This window comes from Athene noctua, chromosome 1 (assembly GCF_965140245.1).
Source record: "Athene noctua chromosome 1, bAthNoc1.hap1.1, whole genome shotgun sequence".
In the NCBI taxonomy this organism is placed as follows: Eukaryota; Metazoa; Chordata; class Aves; order Strigiformes; family Strigidae; genus Athene; species Athene noctua.
In genome coordinates, this window is record NC_134037.1 from 100,344,944 (window position 1) to 100,369,695 (window position 24,752).

Here is a 24,752-nt window from a genome sequence, read left to right on the forward strand (position 1 = left end):
GGAAGGTGCCTTCTTTGGTCTTTAGAAGCTTTCTCAGCTTTGTTTACAAAGCAGAAGAATACCCTCCACAAAAGGAAGAGAAAGCTGGAAAAACTGGCATTTAAAAGAATGCTGGATGGATGAAGTGAATGAAGGGGGATGAGTAGTCTTAAGCGGATAACTGTTCAGTAAAGACTTAACCTATACTGAAGGCTAGGATGCAAGAATCTTAAATAGTGGAACAAAAAATTGAAAGGAGTAGAGGAGGAAAAACCTGAAAATCTAAAAATCAAACAAAGTAAACACAGAACAAGAATGAGACACTCTCCAAGGTTTGAAAATCGCTTTCACAGTGTTCATGAATCAAATTAGAATTTCTTGAATGAATGTAGTGTCCTTTTTCCTTCTTCAACTAAGTTTAAAAGCATGTTACTTGTTTTATTTTTTTCCTGTTTGTATGTCACAGGCATTTCTTGCAGTAGTGTTTTTTTACCACTGTTTTTTTCTTGGTTTTATCAATTATTTTAGAATATCTTTCTGAAGTAGTTATTGTTATGGTGCTAAAATTTTCTAGGAACAGTTTTCACATGGCTGTTTGACTTAAAGTGGTTTTTTTAACTCAGGCTCTAAATGACTCTGAACTGATGGCATACTCTGGAAGTGTGTTCCTCTGATGCTGTTTATTCATGGGCCAGAAGAGAATGGGAAATAGATATCCAGGCTGAGTAAGAATTGTACAGAAATTTGACCAGCATAAAGAAGCTACATGGGACACAAAGTTTATGTGGGGGCAGGGCTAACAAGAAGCAGCTGTTTTACACTTGTATCTAGCGGTGGAGGGTTGGTTGGGGTTTTTTTGAAGGGTAAGGGGTGGCGTCTTACTATAAGGGTCTGTCTATATGTTTTGCTTTTAGGTCAGGGGCTATGTGGGGAGCAGTGCTTTAGTGAAATAAAATCTCTTTTCTACTGTCTAGTGCAGCACGTTCCCGGTTCTGGGGTACTGCTGCTAAAACCCTCAACAACTAATGTAGATTCTGATTTGGATCATCAAAAATGCTGCTTCCAGTGGAGCTGCGGCTCTTAGACTTGAAGTACCCTGTAGAACCGTCATCAGGTCCTGAAAACAGCCTAGAAGACGGCTGGGGGGATGCTGAGAGGGTGACAGGGATGCTTGTAAATTTATCACCTGTCAAGGTCTCTCGTTTTGTCTCATTCTGTCAGAAAAGGTGACAGTTGTCTCTGGATCATCAGAGTCTCCTTAATGTTTGGGAGTGTGGAAACCTTCCACTCAGCTTCAAGCAAGCAAAGAATGAATGAGGCTTTTGAAGGCATGATAAGCAGCAGGTGCTTCTATTCTGTCCTCCCCCATTCCTTCTCAGCCTTGCACCTCTGTTACCTCTCCCTGTTTCCCCTGGTACCCTCACTATCAACTCCCTCCTGCCAGCTCTTGTTTCAGGTGCTTACTTCTCCACATATCTGTTCTGGACCCCATCCTCTCTTAAAAAGTAGCTGCTGTCTTGGTATGTTGTTGCTTATTGCAGTTGGGTTATTACCACGCTGTCAGAAGTGCATGCCAAATGTATCTGTATATTGACTTTTATTCAGAAGTGTACGCTACAGATTCATTATGTCTTCACGTCTACAATGAATGTTGTCTTCTGGTTTTGACAGACCTCTCCAGATGGTAGTAGTTCGTTCTGGCCTTTTTTTGTTGTGGAAAATAAGCAATGGTTATTAATTTTTTTTCTCAAATGCACGCAGGTATTTCTGTAGATGCAGAAATGTCTTTGTGTCAGAAGTGGGTGTTGGGAAAACTTTAAACTGGAAATCAAATTTGTCCTATTTCAGTTCAAACACACCAATAAGATGATTAAAACTTCTGTTTCACTACAAGAAATCACTTAGGAATTCAGCACTTAAATATTCATGATCTAGATGAAAGATATTGAGCATTTATAGTTCATGCTGAGTTTGACTTCAATATAGTTGAAGTTTCTTAGCACTTTACACTGTCCAAATGCATGCTTTTTGTAGCTTTATAATACTAAGTTGCTATTCTTCAATGAAAAAAAAAATAGGTTAAGGTAGGAAAATCCAACTTAAAACTTCTCTAAAAATACTTGTATAGCGAACAAAATGCATATTATCTACTTGTCTCGCATTTGTAAATTGCAAGAAATCTTTCATTTATTCTTCTCTGGTTTTCTGACTCTCATTTCATTTATGAAACAGACACCACTGGCAATTAGAACAGGAAACTGTAAAAAGACCGATAAACACTTTTTGCCAAAGGAAATATAAATGGAGCTATTCTTGCATGTGTGATTGACTTGTTTCTTTTCATTCTAATTTTTTTACCTATTGAATCATTTTGTGCTATAAGAAATACTAGCTAGAGCCTTTGCTCTTTGAAATGGAGTCACTTTTGAACCCTGATCAACTCAAGACAAAGAAGAAATTTTAAATCATATTGTCAGTATCTTGTGAAACACCCTACATACTTCATACTTTTTAGGTTATTATGTTAATACAAAAGTAATTAATGCCATCATGGAAATAAATGTGTACCATAGTGTTGCTACTATCATTCCATCTAGTGAATACTACTCACTTCCAGGAAAGCCTAAGGAAAATGTAGAGATGGACATAGTAACACTCTATTACTTCACATATACATCTTGCCAAATAGTTGATGTTAATAGTTGTTATTTCCTGATGTAACATCTAATAAAAAACATGCTGTATGTTTGTATCCTCTGTTGCAGCATAGAACTGCAGCCCATAGGTAGTCCTGAAGCATTTCAAAAGGACAGGACTTGGTGTAATCACCTTTGGGTACTACTGTCTCACAGGAGACTTGTTGAGCAGGCAGGATTTCAAACCTCTGTGGTGGTAGTACTAAGTGTTGTGTTAAAAGTGACCTTAAAAAGAATGGAGTCCATCAAGTGCTTCCAGCAATAGAAATGCTTCTTTTGGTTTGCTGTTTTGAGTCAATCATTCACACTTCTGAATTATCATAGTGTAAGAAATTATTTCAAAATTAATCAAACTAAAGTAGATTCTGTAGACACTAAGAACTGATGAAGTAATACTCTTATGAGTAGCTGTTTTTCTTAGATTATTGTACTCTGAGAGACATTTAAAAATTATATTACAGCACCAGGCGTCTTCTGTTGTCAGAAGTGAAAGAAAGGTTAAAAAAGCCCAAATGAGCATTTTATGTTTAACTAGTTTTAATATATATAAAATATGGTGTCTTGGCACTCTAATCACTGGGAAGGTAAAAAAAAAGTTATCTCTGTAACCTCATACTCCCTTTAGCAATAAAAGTATAATACTGTTTTCCCTAAAAAAATATGAACTGTTGGTAACAGTGGTAGATACACAGTATTAAAGAAGGAAATAGAACTACAAAGTAATGTAACCTGTAAAGAATCGTTTCATGTTCTTCATTCTTCTGAAAAGCCATACTGCACTCTTAGATATGTAAATAAGTTAAATACATTATATTATACATTAAATAATACAGCATTGTCATTTTAACCTAATCTGACATAAGAATTAATAGCTCTAACAATATTTAAAGCTCTTTTTAGTATTGTATAATGTACTTTGTGAACACAAAGTTCATTTCATGTGAAATTTAATTTGTGAACTTCCATGATCGTATGGCCCAAATAAATTAGCTAAATATTTTCTAAGTCAAGTTGTGGATATTGTTAAATTTATCATGTCCAGCTCTCAACTTATTACTGCAGTAACTTCTTGGGTTTTTACTCTTTCAGGATGTGGTAGGCTTTAATATTAACAGTCAGATTTCCTCAGAAGGAGAGGTGTTTATAACCATCACAGCCCTTGACACTTTTTTTCCATCGTTTGGTAGTTCAGTTTTGCTAATGTTTTTCCATCAGCCTTTTCCTCTCAGAGGAATTTATGTTCCATCTCAGTGTTATCTTTAATTCAGTTTTATTTCAGTGTTATTGATGAAGATTACATAGGATAACAGGAAGAAAAGCTTAGAAGTTGGGGGAGTCAGTCGTATATATTTTTTTCATTCAGTCAGTACATGAATGGGGCTTTTAATGGCTTTATCTACATGGGTGATCCCTGGGGTTTTACAGAAACAACTTTGTATATAATCACAGTACCATGATAGCCACAAAAATCCTCAAAACAATTGCAGTGTTGCAATTATACAAGCATAAAACACTTCAGAGGTCTCCCTGGATGATGGATGATGCCATTCAATTTTGGTGTCATGTGTCACAAGCAGGAGGTATTTATTGTCACATAGTCATAACTGAATTTCAAGACAAGCTTGATATGGGTCTTTTTCTTTAGTTAGCCTGAGTTTCCTGGGAAAAAATGAAAAAAATGTATTATTTTGGGTGGCAGATATGATATTTGTCAAATTTGTACAGTGACTAAAATAGATAACTAGGTGACAAATTTGAGGAAATCATTCTTTTCTTTCATGGCTTATAATACAAAACTTTCATACCAACTAGTGTTACTGTATTGTACACAATGCTATCTGTAGGGGATCTCTTCAAGGATTTTTGTAGTGAAAACCATAATGTCATCAATAGTATTTTATTTTGACCTTTAACCTTCTACTCTATTTTTATCTGTAGCTTACTAGGAGAACACACATCCTCTTTAACGTTAAATAAGTAAATAAATAAATAGGTGGACTCCCCTTTTGCAGTTGGTAATGTATTCTAAGGCCAACAAAACTGATCAGAGTGCACAGGAAAGGCTTAATATTGTTTGGAGAGGGAAAAAGGGAACTTGGTTTCAAATAAAGTTCTCTTGTTTTTCCAAGTGCAGTTAACGTATGGAAATGTGTGGAATGGACTCCTAAGCTACCTCCATGGATTCAGTAACTTCTGACAGCATCATCTTGCTAGTTAATTTTGTTGTTGTTTTCACCAAACTGAAATATTTTGAGGGTTTGAGTTTATTTGAAGGAATCATACTTCATATGTGCTTTATTGTAGTTTTATTTCTGTAGTAAATTTTGTTGCTTACAAAAAAACCCTGTGCTGCATTATGTGATGATCTTTCAACATAAACGATCAATCCCCAGAAAAATCTGTTAATGACCAAGATCATAGATACTTTGTGATCAGGATTTAGGACAGGGTATGGCACAGACACCTCTAGGGCTCTAAAAGACTACAATAATGGAGATACATATAAGATCTATCTGATGAGCCGCCATTCTGTGTGGCACCTTTTTGAATCTTTATTTATGGTTTATCAGAAGTTATGATCAAAGTAATGGGAATATATATGAGAGGGTAGTGGTCGCTTCCACTTGTTTCTGTTCTGCCAAATTCAGACTGTGGAGTAACTTAAAACTGCAGGCTCTCCATGGATTATGGTTTAGTTTCTCTAAAGGTACTAAACAGAAAATGTTTAGTCTGTTAAGTAAAGAAACTATTGATTTTAGTGGGTGCTGTTACAATTGCACCTACTGGTAAAATACAGAAGTACCAGGATGCTGCCTGTGGACTGGTGGGTGGAGGTGAACACAGGCAAGACCAAATTGGTACTGATTACGAAGGAGAAAGACACCGAAGAACCTGCTGTGATACTCTGACCACCTTGTGTTTGGTGTTTATTTGCAAGAGAAAGGGTATGGAGTATCCTGATAGTTTTTTATGTCATTGATGCAGAATAGTTTTCAGCTGCTCTGAGCAAATCTGGCATGTAGTGAAATGGGGACATTGCCTGGTCATTGCTCTTGTTTCCAGTTCTGAGGCTTTAATGCCAGGGGATTTCTGTAGACTTGTGCTCTGCAAACAGCTTGTACACAGCCGTCCACATCCAGCTGATCATCACTAGCCCTCTGCTGGGTGTTGCGGCTGCCACAGATCATCTGATGGTCCTCCCTGAGCCATTCCAGTAAAAAGATTAACCTGCTGAGCTAACTCTTGTGACTGAAGGGAGTGGAGAGTTTGCTTTCATTTAGAAACCTTGCTAGGAGGTCTGAAGTTGTCAAACTTCAGCAGGATGCAGTGTTGAAGAAGTGGTGGGCATGGCAGCATCTACTATTGGCATTGCTGTTTTTAGAAGGCAGTTCAATATCCAAAGCAAGTGGAGGGTTAAGTTACAGCAGCTTTAAAAAAGTGTTCTTAGAACTGTTTTCAGAGACAGTGAGACAGCTGTACTCCTCTGGGATCATAAAATCAAACATGTGCAAATGTTGGAGAAGGTGGTCTTGAATAAGGAAATGAGTTGGGAGAACTTGCTTTTAAAAAAAACCTTTCTGCCATAAAAAACGTTGTTGTTGACATTCCCTTTTGTCAAAAAGCACATCTTACCAATTGCGTGCTAGTGGAAGAGACAAGGGGAAAGATAATAATAAGGAACAGATCTTCCAGAACAGCTTCTAATGCCTATGAAAAGAAGAACCCCAGCAAATTTCATAATTTTTCTTTGGAACTTGTCTGTTACTGCTGAATTCACAGAGACAGCATTCCTCTGATGTGATGCTGCTGATTGTAAAAGTGCGTGAGCTTACTAGAGCTCAGGAAATGTTTGATAGCTTTGAGTTTGGCACTTTCTGTGATAGCGTGGGATGCTTGTTTGGGGGGAAAAAAAATCCACAAGGCGATGGAGCTTTGTGGCTAATTAAAATCAGAAGGAATATTTGAGCTGTTTTGGAGAGATTTAATCAACTGGCGAGTGAGATTAAACTTTGGCAACAAAAGAGAAATATATTGCAAGTAGAATTCCAAGTGTTCAAAGCAGAGATACAAAATTCATTAATGGTGTTCTCTGATTATGCAGTTAGGCCTTTCCTTGCCCTTAAGTTTACCTTGGCTAGGGCACTTGCAGTTAAATGGCACTGCGAAAATTACTGGAAAACATTAACATTAACTTGTTATTGTAAGCTGACATCATGCTGAGCCTGATGGGAAGTAAAAATTTATAAATAGCTTGTCCATATGTGTAAGGCAAAAATCTGCTGAGTTTCAGCAGTAACATGATTCATGTATTTGCTGTAGTTTAAGTTTCATCATAAGTTATCTATGTTTCTGTGAACTTCATAGTTTCAAAAGGTATATGATACCAGTAGGAAACTTCAGCAAGATCAGTGTCCAAAACTGAGGAACTCTGAAGAAATACTGTCTATATTTTCTGTGGATTTGGTGGTACAGTCTACATCCTACTGGCAGATATGTATTCTTCCTACTGTTTTCTCTAGAGAGCAAAGTGCTTTCAAAAAATTATACTTAAAGCATAATTTAGTCATTTTTTCTCCAGACATAAATTCTCACGCACATGCTTACTATCTGTGAATTGGAATTTAAAAGATTTGAGTTATATCTGTCTCTTGGATGCAGCCCCTGTAGATTTTAATTAAAACACATAATCTCTCTGTTTCCTTGCCTGCAAGACTCTTCTATAATAATCCTTTGGTATGGGGGTAAAGTAAAAGGATGATGTGTATTTTGGGAAGCCAGTCTGCTTTTCTCTCAGATGATCTTCTTTGTTGGAAAGTGGCTGTATCCATATCATCCTGTGCTGAATCCTACTGCCTTGTAGTACAGTGAAACTAAATATATAGGATGTCTTTTTGGCTGAGGATTGTCTGTTCCCTCTCATGGTACAGCCCGGTGGGATCCTCTTACATGAATTACTATCTAGATGTTACGTAATAAAAAAAAAAGAGAGTTTGCATTACATGCACCTTCCTTTGTGTTGTTGTCCCGTATACTGCCTTTGGTAGAGCTGAACTACTAATTATTAATGTTTACGCTCGGAATTTAGTTTGACTTATCTACAAGTTAAGCCCACATATTAGCTATATTGTCTAGAGGAAGTTCTTTTCATTGCATGTTTCAGTTGCATGTTCCTTTTTTTTAGTGGTAATTTTCACAGAGGAAAATTCTTGTGAGTTCTACCTACATTCAGCTGTGCTACTCTACAATGGAGGAGTATGGCATTTGAGTTCAGGGTCTAGGCACCAACATGGATGGTGTTTGATATATCTGTATAGCTGTAGCCCCTAATGTCCCCGTTGTTACCAATAACTAATTATGTGAGAATTTTCTTTAAGGGAGGGACATTTTCCCTATTATTTGCACTCAGAGAGGTGCAGCAATCCCTGCCATGGAAGAATGATCAGTCTTACACTGAGTTCAGCACCCTAACCCTAACATTATAAAAATGTTGGTTTAGAGTTCAAACAAAAGAGTGCAGTTGGCAGTACTGAGTTCCTCACATGTAAAAGGAGCCATTAAAAGTGACAATATGCTTGTAAATATGCAGCAGTGGAAGGGGAAGTTCATCCTCAGGGGCATGTACAGTGACATTTTATGACAGGTTATGACTGACTTGATGTATGAATGCGGAAAAGCTTTAGGAAGATGTAATATGACCCTATAAAGTACCACCTTTTTCTTTCATGGGTACAGCTACCTGCACTTGGACATTTAATGTGGCAAATTATTCCTCAGACTTTAAAAATACAGAATGTTTTTCTTTTGAGACACCTGCATATGTATTTTCTCTTGTATAATTTTAAAATCATTAGCTGAGAGAAGAAAATTGTTTTCTGAAACTGCAAGTTTTACTTCACTTTATGCTATAATGTGAATTTAGGAAGTAAAAGCATCAAATCAGTATAGCTTACTTCTAATTATTTTCTCAGCTTGTGTTAATGCAGACATTCCTGAGACAGAAGATCACCTCTGTTGAAACCAGCAAAGCTGCAGGGTCAAGTAGCAGTGTACTTCCGAGTACTTCTTACAAACATGTTTGTACAGACTGTCTCTGTTGCATGTGTCAGCTTCTTAGTGTCAGTGGGGTGGCTGTATCCTTTAATATTCTTCCTAATTGTAAATATTCCTCAATAAACAAGGCTGTGTACCTTGGTCTTTTATTTGCGTTTTGTCTCCTTCATGTGGCTGTGTGCAGGACAACTGTTATGAGGATGTAGTCTGGGAAAGAATCTTTGTTTCACCATTAACCCACCCACCCCCCACCCCCCCCCCCAAAAAAAAAAAAAAAAAAAAAAGGAAAGTTAAAAGCTAAAGGAGGTGGAAAGCTTTGTATCCTTTGAGATAGCTGGATTAAGGCAGAAATGGGTGGGGTTTATGATGGCAGCATATAGAATTGGGAAAGGAAACTTCATTGTATCCTTCCTCCTGTTTGTTCTGATCAGAAATAGAGGCTGAGCACAGTTTCTTACTGTGTCCAAGATACAGTCTGGTGTGTTCATTTCTCTAGACTTTCAGATTTTGGTTACATGCTGCTAGGAAGATAACAGGTATGTTTGCAGAGAGTGGAAATGCTACCAGCTGCACAGTAGCCTCTTTCATCTTTGGTCAAGCTGGATGTTTAGGAGGATGCACAGGACCGTTACTCATCAGTCAGCTTTGCCTTTCCTTAGCACTGTCTACTTACTGGGGTTTTCTGTTGTCTCATCAGCCAGTCTCTCTGTAGGTCTTTTAGTTGGGCTTCTCTGCTCAACACATGTATCTTTAGTCTGATATCTTTAAAAGTACCTTAAATCCTAATGGTAAAAAAGACCTAATTATAAAGTCAGACCAGGTATCAGGTTTCTCTGTTAACAGGCAAACCATGGACTTTTAAGAGAAAATTCAGCTAGGACTTCCAAGGAAATAACACTAATGAATATGATGTTAGCTGGCAGCAAACGTCACTGTTTTGTTTTCTCCTAATACAGAATTTGACTTGCATATGCAAATTTTAAACTGGAATTCAATTTCATCCTGACTAAAATAGAAGGAAAAATGTGAAGAAAAACCTAATAAAAACAGTATTGCAAATGATATTGCAAGAACTTTGATCTGTGAGAATTCACATTTGTTAGCTTGTTTTAGACAAAAGCAGTAGTTATCTTAAATTTTAAGAACATGTTTTTAATAATGGATGTTTTGTGGGATATATCTATCACTGGGAAGAAAGCTACTTTGCTATTTTTCAGCATTTTGTACCTTTCATTAGTTACAGCACATTCATAATTTTCAGGTAATTAAACAGCTGTGTTATTCTTGGTCGGTTATATGGAGTTACCTAATATTTTTATTCATAACTTTAGATGCTTTCTTACCTTATTTTACAACTTCTTAATTCAATCAAAACATGCTTGCCTGCATTTTAATGAAAACAACTTGATTCTTTTATAAGCCTGCCTTTATGAGTTTTGATGGATATATTTGGAAGAAGGATTTAAAAGCCCTACTTTCTCATGAATAATAAACCAAAATTGTGTAATTATATGATGAAATATGCTAACAAAACAAAGCTGAAAAATGTAACAATTGAATTGTGAACCAGCTGTTGCTTTAAAGGAAGAAGAAAAATGTATACAGTTCTCAGAAAAATATTTGCAAAGGGAAATATTTCAACTTCAGACTGAGTTTATTAATTCATACAAAAACAAATTCAGGGAAGCAGTATTCATATGTAGTAATCATATATGACAGTCATATATTTGACTGAAACAGTAATCTGATCTGTTAGCTGTGAAATTACCATCATCAAATTAAAGACTTCAAAGAAAGGAGGTGGTAGGAATAAAGGGGGGTGATGCCTGTAATTATCTGGTAGATATAGATGATCCAGGACTATGAGAACAGTGTAATAAATGATGTCATTTTTAACACATTGGTTTGGAGATGGCAAGAGAGTTGATAAATATTTGAAATTCCTCTTCAACGTATTGTCATTTAAATGTGCAAATAACTTCAGAATATTTACTCTGCCCCACCCCAAGATCATCTTCTCTCTACTTTTCTCATAATGAAATAATTCAGATGAAGGAAAGCCTTAATGTTTCTAATAGGGTTGATCTATCCACAGAGTTGCTAAACCTTAATGTGCAGAGGATGAATCATGCACCGTGAGAATGCAAGGCACAGGGGTGCCACCAGCGCTGTCTGGTGCAACATGTTTGTGTGCTGTGGTTCTGTACTAATTTTAAACTATTACCCTGCAACTTGTGTAGCTGCTTTTGTTTGTGGGATTAGCACAAACTGCAGGGACTGCGTTCATACCATACTTGCTGTTGATAAAAATAATAAATTTATTTTCCACAAATATAAGTTTTTACAGACCAGGACGATATCAGAAGTTAACCAGATAGTGATAAACTCTCCCATCTATTTTTGTATAGGTATCTTCTTGAAAAACTAGTGGGAGGTAGTTGAGGTTTTTAGAAGTCCCGTTGTAATTATCACACTGGTACTTTTCATTTTAAGAAAAAAGGGGGTTTTAAGGCTTGTTTTGCCCCAGAGATAATTATTGTAACTTTGAACTTCTTATCATCCTAATAAAAATGCCTTCACCTGTCACAACAGCTTGTCAGTTTTTATCTACATAGTAAGAAAATGAAAAATTTGGCTTCACTTTCAGAATATGGAGATAACTTGGCAGTTGTATTTATCATACAAGAAGAAAATTTCATCTGCCTTTAAATGAGAGAAGAAAAGAAAAATCATGTTTGAGGTTTTCTCACTAGCCTGTTAATACTCAGGCAAAAGCTTTTGATAGAACAATTCTGAAAAAAACACATTTAGCTTAGTGCAGTAATCTCCTTACTGCTGCCATTTTGCAAACACCATTTTTTGGCTTTCCTTGTTGCTTAAACCTCCATATCTTTGAGTGACATATTTTTCCAAGCTTAGTATTTACACAGTGTTTTCTTTCAGCTGGTGAAACATCTGTATTCCTTGTATTTTTTTAGGGAGTTAAATGATCTATGCTGAGAATGGACAGTTTGGGGTGATGTCAGTTTGCTTTTTTTTTTCTCAAGAAGCATTGAAATGAACACTGGGAGCATTGTTTCAGTTTTGCACTTAAGAATGTGAATATTTGTACTGTGTACTTAATTTCATCCAAACGTAGCTGAGGGCATGCATGCAGAAGTTTTTATTGCTTCAGGTCAGCTTAAGGGGAGAAAAGTTTAACTTTGCTACTTCACTGAGAAGTGTGCAATTATATAACCTTCAATGTGTTTTTGGAAAAATCTGATTGTTTAAAGAGGCACTTTGTGGAGCAACATGTTGAAGGCTGTGGGTTTTTTTGAAATATGAACATGTGGGCATGCACATCAGGTATCCACCTAATCATTATTTCATGTCTGAAGTTAAAAGTTTATTGTAAATTTTAGAAACCTTAGTCCCTCTTATAAAATTAAGGCTAATACTGCAAAATGTTAATTTGTTAGAAAGTGTGTCAGAATAGCTTAATTTTGTGGTTATTAGAAGGTTGTGTTATATTTGCAGCGTCTCTGTATGTATGCAGGAGAACTCCACATCAAAAAAAATTTAAGGGCACTTGCTAGATTTTGTGTTTTATACAAGTTTTTATCCACTGTTGCATTGCTTCATTATTCTAACAATGTATTTCACAGCTTGAATGCAGCAATTTGAGCTGATATGAGAGCTGCTAAAGATAATGATCAGCTTCATATCCTATCGGAGTTGATGTGGGGAGAAAAACATTTCTTCCTGCTTCTCATGATTCATATTTTTGACTCAGCTGATGTCTGATCATTTAAGTTGTGGGTTGTTTTTTTTTTAAATAACGTGCTTTTTTTTTTTACTTGATCATCCAAAATGAACACTTGGAAAATAGCAGATGTTATGTCTTAAGGTCTGCTTGGGTAAAAGAAGATATTCAACTTTCTCATGTCATGATGGGGAGACACAGCAATCTCTCAGTGTTACATCTGAAAGCATGCTGCTTGGTGGGGGATGGATGTGAACAGGACAGAAGGATATGTGTGCTGATTGACCAGCAGGGAACCAAGCCAGCTGTTTCCTTTTTTGCCTCTTCCCTTCCCTGCCCTCCTTCTCTTTTTCCCCTTTCCTTGAGGCTTCTACAGTTGAAGAACAAGGATGAAGCATCAACAATGCCAAGGAAGGGAGGAAAGGTACTGGAAGTTGGGAATGACTAGAGAGCAGAACACGGCTCCCATTTATTGGAATGCTGGGTCCTTGGGTTTTGCAAATCAGGATATAGTGTCACACCTGAACTGGCTTGGTGCCTTTTAAAAATTGTTTTGTTTTGCTGTGTTATTCTGCACTAGGAAGTCCTCCGATGCTGGTGGTTTTACCTGCAACAGATGAGGACATGCTGCCTTGGATGGTTTAGTTAGTAGTACCTCATGAACCAAAGGGTCTCAGAATGGTCAATCACTGGACACTGTTCCCCATGATGTGTCCGAGTGTCTGGACTTCCTGTGGCTTGCACTGTTTTAACAACTCTTGCCCAGGTTGACGGGCAGTCTGTACAGTCCTGCTGGTGTATTAGCCGAACTCCTGAACAGCCTGCACAGGGAAAGAAAAGATTTTTGAGCATCCAGCAAATCACCATCTTTAATGCAGGGGTTCACAGAACACAGGGTGTTGCATCTTCAATCCTATTAAAAAGTCTCCCAACATCTCAAAGATGTTTTCAGGCTGCTTTTTTGTTGTTGAGTTCATGTCAAAGATAATTGCTGTCATCCTGTAAATCTTCGTAAACCTTCCTCTACAGGTGGTGCAAATATTTTGTAAAACTACCTTTAAAAAAGAAAAGATCATTAGTATATTGGCTTAATGTAATAAAATAGTCCCACATACAAAAGGAAAACCATGACCTCATTGCATTTATGTGTAAGTGAGAAATTTAGCAGAGGATTTTAAATTGAGTAGTATTTTGGACTTGAGGAGAGCCATGTGCTGGAAAACCTGTCTATTTTATTATCTGTATCAAACAGTCTCATAAAACTTGGTACCTCCCCCTGCCAACATTGCCTGGCTTGTAGTCTACAGCAGTATTACTGTAAGCCAAAGAATGATGTGTCACACATGATGGAAGTGAAGAACTACTGAGGTTGACCTTTACAGATTGCTTGTTTGGTTGCCTCCAGTTTTACCTTACATAAAAGAAGGCTTTGAATAAAACATGCCAACATTAATTACAATTTCAAATTTAGTTTAGGCATTGTAAAATCTTATGCTGAAAAAAAAATTCCTTTGTGAGGGAAAGCTTTCTAGGTCTAAAATTTGTTGAGGGGACCTGAATAAGTGATAGAGGACTTACACTGGAATAATGAGAAAATGAGGATTTTGCATATATCAAAAGTTAGAACTGTAGTAGTTGAACATTGATTAATGTCAGTGTTTTTCAAGAGTGAATCAAACTCTTTCATGAATTGTACCTTCTAATTCTACTGCTTAAATATGGTTCATATAGAGACTGAACTGCAGAGGAGTTTTGATTACATTTTCAGTACTGGGTTTCCTACCTGCACTAAATTAGATCCACAAATTTGACCGACAGTTCTCCCTCTCTCAAGACCTTTTGCTTGAACTATCGAACTACTTAGGTTTCCTGTGTGTTTAGGAGGGGAGGTACTTCTAGAGTTGTTTTCAAAGCTGAAGAGATTAATTTAAGCTTCTAGGAAAAAATATGATAGTCCCTTCATAACTGTGAAACAAATTTTATATTATTGCTTAGAGGTAAATCCCCTCTTATTCCTGGAAATGAAGAGAAGCACAGAAGAATAAAATCAGAAAGGTTAAGGCACCAAATGGTTTTCAATTAGCAGAGGATATAAAAGGTATTAAGAGGAGCTTTGCATATATATAATTTTCCTTTTTCACCCCTTTTCTTTTATACTGTCCATTATTTAACAGATTAAGGGCAACCACAGTAAAATACAGAGAAACTACTAGTAGTGGCAACTTTGTGCAGTGTTTTTCACAAAGAAAGTTAATTTGAGTAGATAGCTTCTGTAACCTGTGTTAGTAAGCAGACAGTTGCACAGGCTGAAGAAGAGGATTCAAGGTAGAGATCTCTGGTGACACTCTCAAATGTTTGCAAGCCTGCACTTTTGCAAAGTGTTTTGTAGAAAAAGGTCAAATTCAAAAAGGTCTTTGAAAGACCTTCTTAGATGGTCTGCTGTCAACAAAATGATTCAGTACAGAGGACTTCAGAAGATTTAAAAACCAGAAAGACAAGATGGGAGCTATCATTCCAGGATGTCTCTTGCCTACAGAGCACCTGCTAACACAGGAGGATGAGAGTTTATTTCATTGCTCCTGTCAACGGGGGCCCACTGGGATCTCTGTGTTTAATAAGTACCTCACTAGGAAAAAATCTAGACTGACTGAATGGCGTCCAGAGAACAGTTGTTTACTGTGAGGGCAAGGATGGGAGTGGAGAGGAACACCTTACTTCAAGAGCTTGGATTTTGAGGGTGAAACACTATAAGAGATTGCATACAAATATTTTGGAATCGGCTTTCTTGGCTGTTTTCAGGATTAGGACAGTCAAGCATTTGTTTCATCAGAGAATGTTTAGACCCTGCCTCAGTGTTTGTATGGCTTAGATAGTCTCTTGACATCTCTTCTGTTCTGTTTCCGTGCTTATTTGAAACCAGTGCAGCTGTTTTTCCACTCAAATAATTTCAGAAAAAATAACCCAGATGAAATTGTGTCAAGTTAATGCTATGCAGCGGGGCTTGTGTTTCCAAAACAAGCAAACAAACAAAAAAAATATAACCCCAGGAGCAAGTGACAGCTGGAATGCGGGAGACCAAGATCTGACATGTAAAAATCTGGACATAAAGGCTTTTCTTTTCCCAAAGTGAAGTGAAGGTCTCTGCTTGATCTGTTAGTCATAAAATTGTCACTTTGCAAGTATGAAGTGCTAATACTCTCACACATTAAGAGTGTTTCCATATAAAATGCTTGTGTATGTATTTTCAGAAATGGTCTGATAACACCTCTAAAGCTTTCTAAATTGTGCATATTGCCACTTTTAGTGAATAATTGGGGATGTACTTTTTCAATTTGCATAGAAACCCTGTCATGTCTATCAATGTAACTTACCTGTGTAGGCAAACAGAACTTCAAATTGGAGTCTGTAAGGGAAATTAAAGAAAGAGGGAGAGTTAGCACCCTGTTTCTCCTGTTCCAGCTTCCAAACTGCACATGTAATTTAACTTCCTTAACCCAAGCAAGATCCTTCCCATTAGGCTTCAGTACTGCACATATATCTCCACGTTTTTTCATTTAGAAATTAATTCACCTAGGTGTTTTCACTTGCATGTGAATGGGAAAGGTAATAACTTTAGTGGGATGATATGGACATCGTCACTTGTGTCAGAAGTGTGTGTCATGCTCCCTCTCCCAAATGCAGAGAGCGTGGGTACTGCAGGGGCTGGGCTTGAAGAGTCCCTCTCCACTATGCACTTGGTATCAGCTTTCATATATTATCCAGTATTTGCTCTTCATGCTTATGATCTAGATGACCATACATCTTTTTTTAACTCTGTTTTTTCTTAACACTTTTCTATGTATTCAATACTACTTGGAAAACCTGTATTTAAATAGCAAAGGAAGGTCTCTAAGAACAGAAATTATTTGCTTTTTTACGTGTCTGACCAGAAAGCTATTTTGGTATGTTGAATTCTTTCCTTTACAGACATGTCTGCTAGGCTTTTATGTGAAGATTTGGAGGAGATAGCTCAGTCAGGGCACAGCCTCCGCGTAGGAGCTCAGTCTTCCCTGTCTTTGGAAGGGAAAGGTGTGAGCATCTCCCTTCCCTGTGAAACCCAGTGGCCCACTGTGTTTGGAGCCCTGAATGAAGGATCTCAGGAGCAGGAATAAAGACACTTTTCTCTCAGCACTTCAGAGTGGTTATAGATGATAATTCTACTGCCTTTAAAAAGCCTTTTTGATCAGTATGTGGTTTTTAAAGACCCTTCTCTGTCTCCTTGGTTGTACTTGTACAGTGCAACTGGCCCTGCTCCACCCAGTGGGCCAAGCTGCCAGTGTGTTCCACAGACAGTAGTGCTGGCACTGGTGAGCAGATGGCACTGCACAAAAGTTGAAAGTTGAAGGATGCTTAAGTTGGCAGGGGCCAGTAGAAGTGGTGTTCATCTGGCTGCTACTTCACAGAGGCTAACATCTTCCAGCACTTTTTGTCTTCCGTTGTTCAAGTACTGTGAAAAGTGAAATTTAAAGAACAGGCAATTTAGGGATTTAAGAATTCTATCTGTTGTTATGACAGATGAATATGTGTTCTTCCTTGAGTAATAATTGTTCATTTTTCAGGTGGCTTTTTTTAATCTTACAGTTATTTGGAGGAAAAGCAGTGGCTAGAGACTCTAGTTTCAATTTTTTAATTTTTTGTTGTTTTTTATTTAGGTTTTTCACTTGCTGCAGTCATACTTAGAATCAAAACAGCTCGTTAGTTTGGACTTTCATCAGGGACTGGGTGACATCGTTACCTGTATAAGAACCAAACTGTGGTTGGCTAAAAGGTAAGATAAACCACAAGGTATCTATGTTTATACACATAGGTTAGTAACGTGGAAGGCTTGGCTGATGGGGTGTTTTCTTTTGTTTGTTTTTTTTTTTTTTCACGGTGGACAGATTTATTTCTCTAGAAACACGTAAACTTTAGATGCTTGTTGGCTTTTTAGTCGACATGTTGTTTGGTTTAGTTTTTTTTAAAAAGCAAGGATGAAAAAAAATGTCTACTTCACCTGTGTGCATTACCGGTTTTCAGTCTTCTCTTAGTTCATTTTCAGATAAATTTTATAGTCCAGTCACTAAAAAGAAAAAAGTGTGGGTAAAAATGCCTGTAGAATTAGCCTTTTTGAGGATGAATGTTGCTTCTGGGCTAAGAAAAATATGCCATATATACAAGGTTTTTATGTTACTGTTTTCTCTGACTTTGACCTTTACAAAGAAGTAGTAGAAAAATATAGCAATTTTTGAAACTATCAAAAGTATTTAGCTGCCTACAAACAATCCCAGATAGTTTTGGAAACATTTTCTTTAGGTTTCTGTAAAAGGATCTTCAGATGACCTATATACTGTAATCAGGAAATTCTTCTTTTTTTTTTTTTTTTAAATCTACTTGATCTTATCAATTGCTTTTGAAAATTCCCACTAAAATCTTTAAAGGAATCAGTTGTGGATAGAGAGCACAAGTCTTTGTGTAGAGAAATAACTGGGTAAAATATTCCAGAGTACAGTGTGCACAGTGCAGTCTAGTGTGGATCTCTGATAAAACCCGTGTTACTTTGTGAACTTGTGATCTTCAAAAGTAAAATCATAAATGATTTTGAGAAAGGAGGTGACTAGGGGGTTGAGGCGGTCTTCTGCCAGTATTAAATGATTTGGGGTACGCAAGATACAGTTGATCTTTGAGAATTACAGCAGATTTTCCTGAGAGAGTGAGAATGATGATATATTGCAGGTAAAATTACTGCAAATAATTGTGAAATGATGCACATGAATAAAGCAGTCTGGACTTTTAACTTGGGGGAAGAGCGGTTGACCAAGCAGATTTTTTTGTTTGAAAAAAATCACCCTAGTTCTTTCTTGGTAGAGCCAAGAGGGCAGGGGGCAAATGTCATAAAAAGAATGCAGACCAAAACAGAAAACACTCTGATGTTTGTGTATTAATGTGTTATATATTTGAATATTGTGTAAATCCCAAAGAAGATACAGTAGAAATGAGGGGCAGTAAAAAGTCTGACAACAAATATAGAATAGTTTCTAAATGGGGAATGATTAAATAGGCTGAGATTTCTTCTAGCCTGGAAAAGGCACAACTGAGGGATGACATGAGAAAAAAAAATAATGCTCTGAAGTCACATGGAAAGGGGTCAGGTAATTAGTATCCCTTTCAATACAAGGTGGCAGATTTAAAAGAAACAAAATAATGTTTTCATGTCATTTTAGTTTGGCTATGGAACTCCATGATATAAGATACTGTCGGTTTTAAACCTATCTGAGTTTTTAACAAATGATTGAACAGTCATGGAAAAAAAACCCAGTGTGGTTACAAAGTATGTAGATACTGCAGTTGGCTCGAGAAATTCTCAGCTTTGTAAGTTTAGAGAGGTTTTTTTGGCAACTTTCTTGTGTATCTGCTCTCTGCCCCAGCTGGAGACATCATAGTGGATTTGGTGGACATTTTGACTTGACTCAGCATAGCGTTTTTCTGTCTTTAAAGGAGAATGGTAATTTACTTAATTAAATTTAATCCACTGATGCTGTTATAAAGAAAAAAACCAAACACCTGAGACCAAATTCAGTAGAAAAATACTAGTGCTAAATAATTCAAACCTCTTTCTCCTGCAGCAAATAGGTAAGGACCAGGCTCTTGCCTATTACAGATTTTAAATAAATTCTGTTTTCAAAGTATTTTTTCAGAACTGGACTTTTTAATGCATCAGTCATGTTAGTGCTTTTGGGGTTTTTTTGGTATTATCTCCAGAAAGGAAATGTTTTCTTTCTCTCCTTAAGAAATCCTGTACATGGTATAAGTATTTGCTTGAAGAGATGTATTTTCTCTTTCACTTAACTATAAAAAGCCTCAGGTGTTTATGCTAATATTAACCCTCTGTGAGTAGCATGTTTCCATTTTATCAGTTTGTCATAGCTTCCTTTTCATATTCATGCATTCTCAATTGTGCAGTTAATGCTATACATAAAGCTTTTTTAAAGTCTTTCTCCCCAGATAGTAAAATTTTATATTATGAGCATGCACATTTGCAACACTAGGTTTTTTTACAGACTTCTGTAAATTTCTGATGGGCTTTGTCATTTTCTCTGAGCCCATACAGCCATATGTCTTTAGGCACACTTTGAGCTAAGGAGTGGGTTTTTCGTTTTTCATTTTTAAAGTCTAAAATATGCAAGTAAAATATCCATGAAGTGTTTGGTAACCAAATTATTTACTTCCAACTATGTTTTAGACTTAAGACTACAATAAATGATAAAGTTGAAAAAATATGCCTACCTCTTAACTTTCTGCTTGAGATAAATATGTTCAGTGTGGTGTGATTTTTAAAAACAAAACAAAACAAACCCCAACAAACAAACAAATATTTTGAAATAGATATTGTTTTCTTGGTAGTTTTAGTTTCCCACATTCAGTGTGCAGCTTTACCATTTCTATTTGGCTGCGTGGAGCTGAACAACTGTTCTGCAATGAACAGTGCGTTTGGGGGGTTTTGTTGTTGTTTTTTCTTTTTCTTGTTTTAAAGGAGTTTTGGGAGGTTGCTTGGCAACTGAGCTGTGAAACTAAGTAAGTCCGTCTGTGCAGTTTTCTGCATGTTGGGAGAGCATATCAGGAAACCAGCACTTCATTCATGCTCTGTTGTTAGATTTCTTGGCATGCATCTGCTGCTGGTTGTCAGTGAGGGTGGTGGCTGGCTGGACCCTCAGTCCATGTACAGTCTTTCTTACCTTCTTTCAGTTCAGGCAAAGACAGTGAGTACCACAGAGAAAAATCAATGAATCTCCATTTGTTTCTTCGGACTTTTTCATAAGGAGTTAACTTAGTGTGTCACTGGTTCTGTAGTCCAGTGACTGAAAAGAGGGTATTAGAGGCACTCACTATTAAGCTTAAAAGGGTAAAAAAAGTTCAAATAATGGGAAGATGGTTTGTGAATTTGAGGAAGAGGGGAGTTATATCCAGACATGAGTCTTCATTCACATTTCTGTGCTAGTTCTGTAAAGTTCTTGCTGATGTTCTTTTAACTACATACTTCCTTTGTACTATGGAAAAACTCTGAGAAACTTGAATTACAAAATTTTGGATTGCATAAGTAGTTCTTAAAAATGAGGCTTAATTGTCATGTATATGTATCTGGAGGAAAGATTATTGTTCTTCAGCTGTTTGCTGAACTGGGTGGGGTTTTTTGTTAGATTGGGGGTTTTTACCTTTTCAGGTCCAGAATGTAATTTCCTTTCATCAGAATGTAGTGGTGTAGAATAGCTCAAGAAACTATTACACATTCTGTGCAATAAATTGAGCTCTTTTTGCTCCTCCACTCCCTCACCTGATTTTGCTTTAGACAATAAAATAATGACTCACATCCCCTAAACTGAATTTCATAAAACATTCACTGTTTCAGTCGTATTTTCTGTCTGTTGTGAAGGCAGGCTTCTCATGTTAATGGGACATGGTTGCTTTTTCTCTTTAGTAGCATATATTAGAATATCAAAAGAAAAAAAATCTTTCTTCCACCTTCCTTGAGTTTCTTTACATCTTCGAAATACTAACATTTTTGAGTATTCAAAAGTAGTATTTCCATTTTTGATGTTTTGGTGAATGAGACCTGCCTTCCATCCACTTTTCGAGGTGATGTTTGAAACTTTTTGCTTTACTTGCAGGTTTATACTCCATTTGGTGGTTTTATTCTGTTTTAGCTATGTTTGTTTGTTAAAGTGGTTTAGTAATGTTATTGCTTCCCCCCATCCCCACAGCAGTGTTAGTTTATTCCATTTTTTGCAAGTCTGGGAGATGCAGGGTCTTTGAGAAGAACAGAAGTTTTAAAAATACATAGTCTGCTTTGTTGGAGAACTGAGCTGATGGAATGAAGTGATGGAAATCAGTCTGGTGAAAGCTGTAAAAAAATAATATATCAAGCTAAGCCTTTGAAAGAGTTCAAAGCTCTTTCATAAGGATTAAAAAAAATAATTAAAAATAGTAGTTTTTAGCTCAACTGCATACCAAGGAGTTACGAGACTAACTCTAGATGCCTTCTGCTTCATAAATACAGAAAGCTAAAAGAGCAGCCTTTGGAGCTGGTAATTTGTTGTACAGAAGTCCCGGAAATGCCTGTCTTGTTTCATTTGTAGCCTTTGGCATGGCAAAGTATTGATATTGGAAAATTTGTGAAATCATGTCATTGCACAGCTTTGCTGTATGATGCTGTCTTCCAGTGTTTTTAGTTTGATTTTTTTTTTTTTTTTTTTCCGCCTTCCTCCTTACTGGAGACCACAGGAGGGGGAGAAGACTTTGAGGTTCTGCCAGAAGTCAAATAACATACTCTGCTAGCCTCTAGCCATGTGCCATTTCTTAGCTGAGAGCTTGTCTGCACTGGGAAAGTTTACTTTTAAGAAGGCTGCTTTCTTGAAACTAACTTATGTGGAACAGCCTTGTATAAAACCAACTGGCTTTGCATTTTGCAAAGAGTCACTAGTTCCTCTGGAATGGACTGCCTGCAGTGTGTGCACTTAGTTTTATAACCCAAATATTCCATGCTCTGCAGTGCTGCTGCTTAGTACTCTGCTTTATGGATGGGACTGTTAAAAATACAAATGAGCCCTGATACAGGGGCACAAGATTCAGGCTTACACAACAAACACATGTAAAACTTATTCCAGGCTCCGTCTTAAAATCTGAATCACTGCCCACTGAGATACTTGCTGCTTGGTTTTCTGCATGGTGACTTTAGGAGATGATCCACCTATAAGTGCTCTGAATGAGGGAAATCTCACAGGTATTTTATAACACTGCAGGGGACATTTACTTGGAAAATTGATGGCCATGACACTCCATCAAGCCTGCAGTGTCCCCTTTCCCTCCCTCTGCTTTTGGCAGTGTTATGTGAGTGATGAGAGGCAGGCAACCAGTCTTAGGTCCTTCCTAGAAGGAACTTCATGCAAGGTGCACTTAGGCCATCTGTGTGGAAAGCAGCAATGTGACCTCGCTGTGGTTTCAGGACTTTGTGGCTCGAAGAGTGTAACCTAAATGTGCCCTTATTCTTCTCATTGCCCCTTAGCAGAGACAGTGATTTTTACTGAACAGGCTATTAAAGACAGTGGCACATGTAGGCCTCTCTAGATATAGGTGCAAGATGCTCTTGGCTATTTGCAGCTTTGCAGGCAGCCTCTGTATGATTTTGGGAAGGGGGACATGATTTGGGAGCCGCAAGGGGCTTTTTGTACCCTTAAAATAGCAAGAAGATCAAGGATATAATGAAGATCATTATCCTTGGCAGAGTGATAGCCTTCTCTTTGGATAGTTCCCTCACCTCTTTCAGTGCATCAGGACAAACCTTCTTGTTCTTCCAAGGCCATGCCTGCCTTTGGCATCTGCCCGTCTTCTAACTTTTCCACTTTTCCATTTTTTTCCTTAAAACCTACACGTTGAGAAGTGCGGTTAATTACTATTGTTCAGTAGTGGTCTGTATGTATTATGCAGCCATATTAAAAAATTGAAAATAGTTTCAAGGACTGAGCCTGGCTCTATTGAAGCCTATTTGTTAGGTTTCAAATTGAGAAGTTACATTTTGTCAGATGAGCTAGAGCAGTAGTTCATGTGTGTGCTCTTACACACACAGAACATTAAGGGAAATTTTTGTTGTCCTGTTCCAGCTGAAAGTGAAGCACACCAGTATGAACAGTTACTGCACATCAGGTGCACAGTGGTAATTTATTAATCTGCACTTTCTGACCCATAAGTCTTAATTTAGCCTGGTTTGTCTTTGCTTTTGAGAGCAGAGTCATAACAGTTACATCATTGTTCATAAATGTGTTCTTGGAGGCATTCATTTAAATCTTACGTGCTTTTAGGGGGCTGATTCAGGTTTCTGTGCTGCTCCAAGTCTACTCTCACCAGTTTTGATAACAGTATCCTTAACACATCTACAAATTCTTTATTTAGGCAGTTGGTGATTTCTTGTTTTGGAACACTTGCTTTGGGTATCAGCAGAGATGTTTAAACTTCGGACTGGAGTTTAAGATGTACTTTGCATAAGGTAAAACATTCTTTGACTCTGGTTCATAGGTATACTCTTAACTTAAATATGAACATCAGAGAATATTAAGAATTGATTAAGGCTGTTTAAGGGGTGTTCCCTCCACCAGTGCAACATTCAGAAGATGCACAAAACCACACACAAGTACAGGTTTTGGACATAAATCCTCACTCATATCTAAAAATGCTTTCCAATAAGTAAACAAAAGTGTTTTAATAGCTTGCTTCTTTATAGGTAACACCCCTGCTGTTAATTGTGTAAAGTTCATCAAATCTGCACATGAGATTAGTTTGACCTCTCTAAGTTTTTTAGGATGCTGCTAAGGGATCACATGCGGTTCTCATTAAGAGAATGAAAAAAAGAACAGACAGGATTATTTTTTCAGTCCAGTATGCTAAAAACAATGCCAACAGAACACAGCCTTTCAGTATCATTCACCAAGGACAGCCAGAGCACAAATTAATTTTTCTTAATAGCAGAAACTCAGGATGTTCTTGGTGGTATCACAATGAAAAAATAATTTGTGTAGCTTCATTTTGAAGCACTAAATTCTCTGCCTTTACCAGGGAAACTAACAGCAGCATAATAGTCTAGCTTTGATGATGGTAGAAGAACTTAAATCACCAGATGAGCAATTTTCCCTTTGGAGAAAAGGCCTGCTATAATGCAGGATGAGCTAGTCTTATAAAATGGGCAAGTCAAGGGGACTGTGCACATTGTAATTACTCCATGAAGATCTCAAAAGCACCAAGTAGGCAAGCAGATGCACTGTTACTAGATGTTTGTATTTCTATGCGGGTGTTCCTGCACTTCCAGGAACTCAGCAAGGATTACTTGGTAGTGTAGGCTTCCTTTTTTTTTTTTTTTTTAAATACTTTCCATTAAATATAGGTCTGTTGACCGTGGTGTTTACTGATGTGCTGGTTTTGTATTACATGGTTAAAAATGTTATGGACAGAGTTTAATAATTAAATCAATTATTAATGTCTCCTCAAGAAGACAAGAGGAAGGCCATGCATGTTGATTCAGTGCTACAGATGTGGGCTCTGAGAGAAAATACATTAAAATATGAAGGCTGCCTTCTAAACAAATATACTCCCAAAACCTCGGTCTTTAGAAAACTGCAGAATTTAAAAGCACATAACCAAAATAATGAGAGATTTAATCTTTTAATCAGCTGCTCATTGTATGTGTAGGTGCTATTTCCATAAGCTTTGTTGCCTCCGTG

General features: G+C 37.1%; 1 protein-coding gene across 1 annotated transcript in view; it reads left to right on the plus strand.

Moving 5' to 3' along the window:
- THADA (THADA armadillo repeat containing) overlaps positions 1-24,752 on the plus strand; it is a 166,010-nt gene that overhangs the window by 86,189 nt on the left and 55,069 nt on the right. Inside the window, exon 30 of the mRNA XM_074897106.1 lies at positions 17,163-17,278. Coding sequence (XP_074753207.1) covers positions 17,163-17,278 — 116 coding nt within the window. The remainder of the gene's footprint in view (positions 1-17,162; positions 17,279-24,752) is intronic.